Source organism: Triticum urartu, chromosome 4, assembly GCF_003073215.2.
Source record: "Triticum urartu cultivar G1812 chromosome 4, Tu2.1, whole genome shotgun sequence".
Classification (NCBI taxonomy): Eukaryota; Viridiplantae; Streptophyta; class Magnoliopsida; order Poales; family Poaceae; genus Triticum; species Triticum urartu.
Window position 1 is genome coordinate 568,655,207 of NC_053025.1, and position 10,089 is coordinate 568,665,295.

General features: G+C 47.7%; 1 protein-coding gene across 1 annotated transcript; it reads left to right on the plus strand.

Moving 5' to 3' along the window:
- The first annotated feature begins 1,655 nt into the window (after nucleotides 1-1,655).
- LOC125552743 (beta-galactosidase 5) lies at nucleotides 1,656-7,840 on the plus strand. The gene is made up of 19 exons (XM_048716413.1): nucleotides 1,656-2,148; nucleotides 2,586-2,681; nucleotides 2,785-2,897; nucleotides 3,071-3,137; nucleotides 3,230-3,322; nucleotides 3,615-3,758; nucleotides 4,086-4,174; nucleotides 4,323-4,428; nucleotides 4,528-4,615; nucleotides 4,775-4,893; nucleotides 4,982-5,143; nucleotides 5,258-5,436; nucleotides 5,639-5,748; nucleotides 5,838-5,947; nucleotides 6,032-6,142; nucleotides 6,230-6,343; nucleotides 6,429-6,631; nucleotides 6,841-7,177; nucleotides 7,298-7,840. Exons 1-19 carry the CDS (start codon nucleotides 1,975-1,977, stop codon nucleotides 7,415-7,417), a joined length of 2,535 nt encoding a protein of 844 aa, XP_048572370.1. The 5' UTR covers nucleotides 1,656-1,974; the 3' UTR covers nucleotides 7,418-7,840.
- Nucleotides 7,841-10,089: the final 2,249 nt, after the last annotated feature.

A 10,089-nucleotide genomic window follows, 5' to 3' on the forward strand; every position in this document is an offset into this window, starting at 1 on the left:
GGTCAATGACTGGACGTGCGCCGCAGTGGAACGTACACGCGCCTGGCCGTCCCCATGCCGCCGCGCTCTCCGTTCCCAGGCGGCCCTTGGCGCCGAGCGTGGGCGCTGCGCGCCGTGACGCGCCACGCCGGCCACCGAGCAGGCCCAGGCCACCACGAGAGCACCGCTAGTACTGGCACTGCACACGACGCGGAGGGGGAGATGGGCACAAATGGCTGGCGTGCGCGCGCAGGTACGTCCCGCCCGGACACGAGGCGAGCGCGAGCGGGTGGGATGGGTATGCCCTGCTCTGCTCTGCCCTGGTGGTTGGGGCTCGGGATCACGGGGCGTGCTGGCAAACGGTGTGGCCACGGCACACACACGGCCGCGGTGACCGATCATGGGGAACGGCGTGCACCGTGCATGCAAATGTGCTTTGGGTCGTTGGTTCAGCACAGCGTGGTGGGCCGCCTGTGCCGCCACTAATGAATCGCCTCCGACCTCTCTCTTTTCCTCCTTTTAATCCGCCCCGCTTTGCACAAAGGCGCTGCATCCTCTCTGGTGTTTGTCGTCAGCGGCCGGGGCAGGGATCGGTGGGCGCAAGCGTGCGTGCGTGCTGTTTCGGGTGCATCTTCGCGATGCGAATGTGCATCCATCTTCGTCCGATCCATCCTCGTATGTCCGTCCACTGACGCCTTTGCCTTTCCCTTGCACTGCCTGCCGCTACACACGCCTACACCATGCCTACATCGGTGCAACGTAGCCTGACCTCGACCTGCATTTCCAGGCTCGCTCGGCCACGACGAGTGAATTCAATGCGCTTGCATAATGACGACATACGCTCTCTCTAGGCTCCTGTGCCACCGTTTAGACACACAGAGGAGGAATGCGGCGATGGATGGTCTCTACAACCTACCGCGCTCTGCTCGCTGGGTCACTCTCGTTCGTCCCATGTGCCCTCGTCCAGAGGCCTCGCCGTACCGAAAGATGCCTTTCTCTTTCTCTTCCTCTTTTCTTTTCTTTCGTTCCCGTTGCATCAAAACGGCCGGTAACCAACCAGTCAGTCAGGCTTCCCAATGTGGAAGTAGCAGCAGCGAGAGCGAGGCGTCTGTGTAAGAGGCAGCAGAGCCGCTGCCGCTTTCACTCGCCACTTTCTTTTGTTGGAACGGGACGAAAGCGGGTTCCGGCGCCAAACACGCAACGAGCACCGCATGGCCATGGCCTCCATTGCTTGCTGGATGCAACCAAGCTTAGCTCCTAAGCTACACCTACGAGCACAGTAGCAGTAGTACGTTGCAGCCTCGTGGCTGCGTCTTATCTTGGCTACACCCAGAATATCCATGCGTGACACGCTTACAATTACTATAGTTGCCAGTAATCATGTTTTTAGCAGGCACAACACACGCAGTTGTGAAGCTCCTTTTGATAAACGGACAGAGTGTGTACTCGCTCTGTGACGGAAAGACGAGCCCGGTGTCAGTGGCTCGCCGTGCCAGAGCTGGCCACGTCCATCTAGGTCATCAACACCGCGCAGGCACGGGGAGGGAGGCCACCATGGCATGCATCGCATGATGAGCTGCCATGTTTGTACCATTGCTAGCGCCACTACTCCGCGCTGTCCCACACACACACGCGCCTACAGTGGGTGGGACTCTTCTCTTTTCTTCCCTCTCCCTCCCTCCACCCTCTCTCACTCTCTCCGTCCAAGCAGTTTCGCTCGCTCGGTGTAGAGATTATAATATCACGATGGGCCAAAAGCTCCAGTGAGCCGCTGCCCCCACCGGCCGACGCTCCTCCCGAGAACCTCGCCAAGGAATCCTAGAATCCAAGAAACCCACCAGCAAAACACAGGCCAGCCAGGTCCGTCCGTGGTGGTGGTGGAGGGAAGGGAAGAAGACCAGTGAAGACCACGCAAGGCACAGGCGCATTTGCGTGCGCCCGTCCTCGCGTGCTGTCTTCTCCTTCCTCCTCCGACCGCCGCCTTCCCGGACAGTGATGGCGCGGCGGCGGGCGGCTGCGGCCCTGCTGTGCCTGGCCGTCCTGGCGGCGGCGGCGGCGGCGTCCGTGCTGGCGGCCGCGGTCACCTACGACCGGAAGGCGGTGCTCATCGGCGGGCAGAGGCGGATCCTCTTCTCGGGATCCATACATTACCCCCGGAGCACCCCAGAGGTAGCCCCCAGCTGCGTTCTTCGGAGACCGTCTCCTTTTCCTTTCATTTTCTTGCTTTTTCCGGGGAAGGGGACGGGGGTTTCGTGTGTGGCTGGTTAATGGCGCGGTTCCCGGTTTCTTGCTTGGTAGAGCTGCCATGAAAGAAAAGTGAAATGCCGCTTGCTTGCCCGTACGTTTCCCCCTCTTTGCTTTGCGCTCAATGCTTTCAAGCGACAGATATCGACATTTCCCTATCCTTGCGGGCTCCTTTTTTTGTAGATTTTCTTGAAATGCTGCTCGTTTTGCTTGCTCCTGCGACCATTTTTGGGGCATTTTGCTTCCCCAGCACCGCTAATAATCTATAGTAGCTTGTTACTAGATTTTCGTTCACATATTTCCGAATCTCTGGCTGATTGACCGACCACTGACTGCCCATTGACGCTGCTCCTGTCCATCAGATGTGGGAAGGGCTGATTCAGAAGGCGAAAGACGGAGGCTTGGACGTGATCCAGACCTACGTCTTCTGGAACGGCCACGAACCAACCCCCGGAAACGTACTGCATCCACACTTATCATCACCTACCATTCAGACATTCAGTGTGAGCTGCTACTATAAGAGGTGTGGAATTCCAGTGGTAATTTTCTCGCTTGGTGCAGTACAACTTCGAGGGGAGGTACGATTTGGTCAAGTTCATTAAGACGGCCCAGAAGGCCGGGCTGTTCGTGCATCTCCGCATCGGTCCCTACATTTGCGGGGAGTGGAATTTTGGGTATGCACATTTACTCCTCGCCACCACTTGTTAAGATGAATCACCAGCACAGTAGAAATGGCACTATTTACTGGCATTGTGCTGCTGCTTCCAGTTTGGTGAATGCGTGTGATTTGCTTTTGTTTGTCACTCACTTCACTTGACTTGTGTCTGTCCACATGCAATTTATGCAGCGGCTTTCCGGTCTGGCTCAAGTATGTTCCGGGCATCAGCTTCAGGACGGACAACGAGCCTTTCAAGGTCCGTGGGAGTCCTCCACAATTTCTGGATCTTGTCTGGGATGCAGGTCTTCTTTTGCTTAGGTTTGTGGCAATGACCCTTTGTTTTTGCAGGCGGCAATGCAGGGGTTCACTGAGAAGATTGTGGGGATGATGAAGAGCGAGGAGCTCTTTGCTTCCCAAGGTGGCCCTATTATCCTTTCCCAGGCAAGTGTGTATAAACATTCTCTTCGAGCTAAATGCAAATCTTTGACATGGCATGGTTGTTTACTGCATGTTGAGATAGTTGCCAACTTGCCATTGTACATAACGCTGAAATGAATAAATTTTCTTCCATGACACGCGAAACTGCTCATTCATTTGTTGCAAGTGCTCTGCTTATTGTTGCCTTCTTTTCTTGCTTGAAGTTAGTGATTCAGCATTTGTCAACATGGTTTGTCTTAATCTGCGTATTTTCCCTGGTTGCTCATGGTGTTGGCTGTTGTTATTTGGAGTGCAGATTGAGAATGAGTATGGGCCAGAAGAGAAAGAGTTTGGGGCTGCTGGCAAGTCATACAGTGACTGGGCGGCAAAGATGGCCGTGGGATTGGACACCGGTGTGCCGTGGGTGATGTGCAAGCAGGAAGACGCACCAGATCCAGTGGTATGTTGATCTTGTCCCATGCCGAATTAAAAGGATCATGGCGCAAATGTAGCAAACTGATGATTATTTGACATCTTAGATTCTTAAGGGTATTTTTCTTTTTCTTTTTTGGTCATGTAAGTTCACGTGTTTATTTCTGTGAGCTCAGTGCAGGTTATATCCATAAGGCATTCCATTTAGTGTTTTAGGTTTCTAAAATACCTGGTTCCAGTTCGTATACAGAATATAGACTCGTTTTACAACTATAATCAAATCAGTTTGTATGCTACATCTTGTCGAACTTGTTGAACTAGTAGTTCAAATTACATTTAATTGTCCTTTGTACAGATAAACGCATGCAATGGTTTCTACTGTGATGCATTTACACCGAATGCGCCTTCCAAGCCTACGATGTGGACTGAAGCTTGGACTGGTTGGTAAGTTCTCTTTCGAGGGAAATATCCAATCTACTGTGAAAAGTATACAGCTACAGTTTTCATTGATGCAGTTCACATGTTCATCATTTAGATTCTGTTGATCCTAGTGTTTCTTTGTACAATTGCATTAATATGAACAATAATGTAGGTTTACTGAATTTGGTGGGACCATCCGTAAACGACCAGTTGAAGATCTTTCATTTGCTGTTGCTCGCTTCGTGCAGAAGGGTGGTTCTTTTATCAACTACTACATGGTATGACAGAAAACAAGTTGTAGATATGCTTATTACCATTCGTAAGTTTTCTTGAAGCTTCCTGCGGGGAGATATTCACGTTTTTTCTTCTGAACAAAGTATCATGGTGGAACAAATTTTGGGCGCACCGCTGGGGGTCCCTTCATTACAACAAGCTATGATTATGACGCTCCACTTGATGAATATGGTAAGTTTAGAAATATAGTGTTGCTGTCAGTATGGTCACTATCTGTATCTATTATTTGTCTATTTTGAGCATGGTGGTGACTTTTGACATATAAATAATTGAATTTTTGCTAAATGGGCTAGATAATTCTTACCCAAACTCTGCTTTGTTATTAACCAGGACTTGCAAGAGAACCAAAGTATGGACATCTTAAAGAACTTCATAGAGCTATTAAGTTATGTGAGCCGGCATTGGTTTCTGTTGATCCAACTGTGACTTCCCTTGGAAGTATGCAAGAGGTTTGTCTTGATTACCTTTTCCCATCACTGAAGTGCATATATCCTATATGGCTTGATCTGTCACTTACATCTACAACCTATAATTCAGGCCCATGTCTACCGATCTCCATCTGGTTGTGCAGTTTTTCTCGCAAACTATAATTCTAACTCTCATGCGAAAGTTGTCTTCGACAATGAGCATTACAGTCTACCACCTTGGTCAATCAGCATCCTTCCTGATTGCAAAACAGTTGTTTATAATACTGCAACAGTAAGTTCCACTTGTGCTTATGAGTATGGTATTACGTCGTTCTCCGGTCTTGTTATTTCAATCCATTATATGTGGAGGTTGTTTAGCTGGTCCAAACTGCTATTATCTCCACAGGTTGGTGTTCAGACATCTCAAATGCAAATGTGGTCCGATGGGGCCTCTTCAATGATGTGGGAGAGGTATGATGAGGAGGTTGGTTCACTGGCAGCTGCTCCATTGCTCACCACAACTGGTCTACTGGAACAGCTTAACGTCACAAGAGACACCAGTGATTATCTTTGGTACATGACCAGGTAATTGCCACACGAATAAGTTACAGGCCTCTAAATCCAACTTCATGGGAGTTTGATCTGTTTGTAAAACTTTCTTCGTTTTCTGTTTATGAAAAAGCGAGGTTCATGTCTTTCATGCTTTTTGTTTTAGAAAAGGAGGATTATCACTGGCCTCTGCATCCTTTCATGCTGAAACATAATATGCTTAAAATGATTATTGTAGTGTGGATGTAAGCCCCTCTGAGAAGTTTCTACAAGGTGGCAAGCCTTTGTCTCTCTCTGTGCAATCTGCTGGCCATGCCTTGCATATCTTTATCAATGGACAGCTACAAGGTTTTCCACTTGAAACTGCTCTCTTGTCTATACAACACCAGCACTGTGGAAACTGAATAGTGAATAAAATAATTTTTGTTCTGGTGTAGGTTCTGCTTCTGGAACCAGGGAAGATAAAAGAATCTCATACAAGGGCAATGTTAACCTTCGTGCCGGTACTAACAAAATTTCACTGCTGAGTGTTGCTTGCGGGCTGCCGGTTCGTTCCCTCATCGCTGCATGAATTTATAAACTTACAGCTAATGATCTTGCATATATGACTGAACTATTCTTGTCCCTGTAGAATATCGGGGTTCATTACGAGACATGGAATACTGGTGTCAATGGTCCTGTTGTGCTTCATGGTTTGGACGAAGGTTCGCGAGATCTGACCTGGCAGACATGGACCTATCAGGTGAGTGCAGCATCTAGTAACTTTGTTGTTGACTAATTTATGTTCAAGTAAGAAAGAAGGTAAATAAATGTACCTTATCCATTCTAGGTTGGTCTGAAAGGTGAACAAATGAACCTGAACTCCTTAGAAGGTGCAAGTTCAGTTGAATGGATGCAAGGATCATTGATAGCACAAAACCAAATGCCATTGGCATGGTATAGGGTAAGGAAAAAAATCAATCTATGATAGGAACCCTTTAGCGGTATAATATTTTCAGTCCCACTCTTACAACTGCTTGTTTTAATAGGCATACTTTGATACTCCAAGTGGTGATGAACCTCTGGCTCTGGATATGGGTAGCATGGGTAAGGGACAAATCTGGATAAACGGACAAAGCATTGGACGGTACTCATTAGCATATGCAACTGGGGACTGCAAAAATTACAGTTACACTGGGTCATTCCGGGCAACCAAATGTCAAGCAGGTTGCGGTCAGCCGACACAACGCTGGTAAGACCATTTACCACAACATTTGAATTAGAGATAATCAGCCCGCTGCCTCGTCTTTTTTTAGTATCAAAAATCATGCTGCTTGATACTTGTCTTCCTTCACCATTAAAACTGGAGCATTCACTTCCAATTATTTTTTGTTTTTTGCCCTCGTTAGTAAAGTATTGTTGGTACTGCATTGACTAAATTGTTCAAACTGATATATTCAGGTATCATGTGCCAAAATCCTGGTTGCAGCCATCTAGAAATCTGTTAGTTGTTTTCGAGGAACTTGGCGGGGATACTTCGAAGATTTCGCTTGTGAAGAGATCAGTGTCAAGCGTCTGTGCTGATGTATCAGAGTTTCATCCAAGTATCAAGAACTGGCAGACTGAGAGCTCAGGGGAAGCTAAGCCTGAGTTACACAGGTCGAAGGTGCATCTAAGATGCGCGCCTGGGCAGTCTATTTCTGCCATCAAGTTTGCAAGCTTCGGGACGCCCTCTGGGACTTGCGGAAGTTTCGAGCAAGGGGAGTGCCATTCGACCAAGTCACAGACTGTTCTTGAGGTCAGTTAATTTCTTTCAGTAGTTTTAGACCGCTTGAATTCTCTGCACCGGAGTGCTACAGAATGCCCATGTTCACATTGTTATGCTACTTGCTGATGTTTCTTGTGTTCATTTGAACAGAAATGCATTGGGAAGCAAAGGTGCGCCGTCGCCATCTCCCCCGACAACTTCGGTGGAGACCCCTGCCCGGATGTGATGAAGAGGGTGGCGGTCGAGGCGGTATGTTCTCCCGGTACATAGGCGACTCTTCCGACTAGACTAATTTAAAGACGGCGCAGCAGCCTTGTGTGTGACCGATCAAGCACATGGGAAGTGATGTGGGGAGGTGAGAGTTCAACTGTAAAGTACTACCGACTCGATGTAGACGTGGCGCTGGAGGATTAGAATTCCATCTCTAGCATTGTGATTCAGATTAGGATTGGTGCTCTACCCTGCATCTCCATGAATTGTTCAAAAGCGACCAGCTGGTAATTTGTGGTTGGTCCTAGATGGAGTGTAGGGAGAGTAGAGGCAAAAGATTGATGCATTCTTTTGCTCGTGTCGTCGGTATGTTTTGGCTGTGTCACTGCCATCTTTCTTGAAGAAGAGAAGATGCTGTATCCTTACTTTTGAAATACTTGCTTTTAATTGCGCATGCTGTGAGCATGAATATGCTGATGATCACTTGCTCTTGGTTCTTGAGTCGTGTTTTGCTGGTGATTTTGTGCTCGAAGAGCCTGAAATCTGAAGAAAACTTCATTGTCATGTGAAAACAAAGAAGCAAATGGCAGGAAACATGGTAAATAATCGACATGACAGTTTCCTCTCTGAACAAACATGAATGGGATTTTGGTCTGCCTTTTCTTTCAAAAAAAAAGAAAGAGAACAAACATGAATGGGATTTTGGTTCTGCCTTTTCTTTCAAAAAAAAAGAAAGAGAACAAACATGAATGGTGGCTCAGTCTTAAAGACAGTGGACTGGCTGCCTACTGGTCCTCGCTGATAACCTTTGCAGAGGCCGGTGCCAGACAGCTCCATGCCCGACAGAGCATTATCCTGAAAACCATAGAGGTGGACCTAATAATGAAGCCGAGTTATTGACAGGCAAAGTATGTAGGCGTGCACTAGCATAGCTGGAGCTCGAGCTCGAAGAAGAAGAATTCTCTACTCTTTTGATTAAGGCCTCCTTTGTTTCATAGGGTAGGAATATCATAGGAATAGGAAAATCATAGAAAGCGAGGTGGCATGCATCTCACTTCCTATAGATTAAGAGATGTCATCTGATTTATAGGATATGATTTTTTCCATTGAGTCTAGGCTAATATTTTTTTTCCCTTTGAAATATGAAGGATTGGTTCCTATCCTATATAGGAATAGGAATCCATTCCTACAAACCAAAGGGCTCCATAGAAATTTTTCCTACAAAAATCCTATCCTCTAAAATCCTACAAGATTCCTCCCTGAGCAGTTTTAACATGGTCCCTCTTACCCCCTCTTTTCACATGAGAGCTAAGAGTATAAAATAGATCTTAGCCGTTGATCTCATCAATGAATGACTTGATTGACTCTTAACTTCTTACCTCACATGTAAAAAAAGGAGGTAAGAGGGACCATGTTAAAATTTGCCTTCCTCCAAACCAAAGGAGCCTAAGAGAAGAGGAAGAAACCCGCGGAAGCTGCCACGCACAACCCAACACAATCATGCGGTTGGGGTTGTGGTTGGATGCCTCTCTCTTCTTTTTAGAGGATCATCATGCGACCTACTCCCTCGTTTCTAAATATAAGTTTTTTTGGAGATTTCAACAAGTGACTACATACGAAGCAAAATAAATGAATCTTTTTCGATAAAGGGTGTTTTCTTATTGACTCATAGTGTAGCATCGAGGGATACAATCATAACGAGTACACACACGGCCTCTGCACAATTAGGATGTACACAGCCAACACAACACACGCACCCACACGTCACTTCGGCAAAGAGTAAAGTCATAAAAGACCGAAGCTATGCCTAGGTGAAGAAAAAAAAACCCAAAGAATTGAAAGCAACGATAAACGATATACAGCAGTGACCATCAGCGTCAACCATCTCTTCACAACACAAGGACTACGAGAAAGGCTCTCCAAAAGCGACGCCTTCAGAAAGGGAACGACGTTGAAGCGCCGCCGTCGCCGAATCCAACCACCAAGGTTAGATCATGGGTTTTCACCCTGAAGGTGTTGTCCGAGCCAATTTCGAGCAATGCCCTCATCAGGGTAACAACGCAAAAGAACGCGCCATTGCCAGATATGACCAACTAGGGTCAAACCTATGGTTTTCACCACGGAGCTCGAGACTAGGTACTACAGAAGTACCACCCAATCGAAGTAGTCTTGTGCCTTCTCCTCCACTTTTCTCAATCCCAGTAGTTGCATATGCGCACGGTCCTTGTGCCGGGGGATGTCCACACCCGTACGAGCAAGCTGACAAGACGAGACAAGATCTTCTCTCGCCACCATCCGACGAAGACTTTGACGGGGAAGTGTAGGTGTCTAGCCTACTCACTGAACCACGGCGATCACCGGAGACAAGGAAGAAACAAGAGAGAGAGAGAGGACACGAGGTTTCCCGGCGCACAAACGCCTCCCGCCGCATGAACAGCCCCTTGTATTTCCGGCGAACTCGAACTCTGCCACACACACCATCCCACGGCGAGCACACATACACTCCAAGAGGCTACATCTCTCTCTGGCTCCTCTCTCTCTACACAACACCAGCAGCCACTTAAATATGCAAGGCCACGCACAGCCTAGCCGCCTCCATCGGCCACTAACAACACTTACTAACTACCATGACGCCACACCTCCATGCACTAACTAACTCAGCTAGCATGCATACTAGAATCACTCACGCCCAGCTTTGTAGCTAGCCCACTAACTAACCAGCCATGCATGTA

Excerpts from the sequence above, each read along its gene's own strand:
- LOC125552743 (XM_048716413.1), top strand. The coding sequence starts at position 1,975 with ATGGCGCGGCGGCGGGCGGCTGCGGCCCTGCTGTGCCTGGCCGTCCTG. Across the intron at positions 3,323-3,614 it reads GCCCTATTATCCTTTCCCAG|ATTGAGAATGAGTATGGGCC; the intron begins GCAAGTGTGTAT and ends TTTGGAGTGCAG. Across the intron at positions 6,344-6,428 it reads TGCCATTGGCATGGTATAGG|GCATACTTTGATACTCCAAG; the intron begins GTAAGGAAAAAA and ends TTGTTTTAATAG.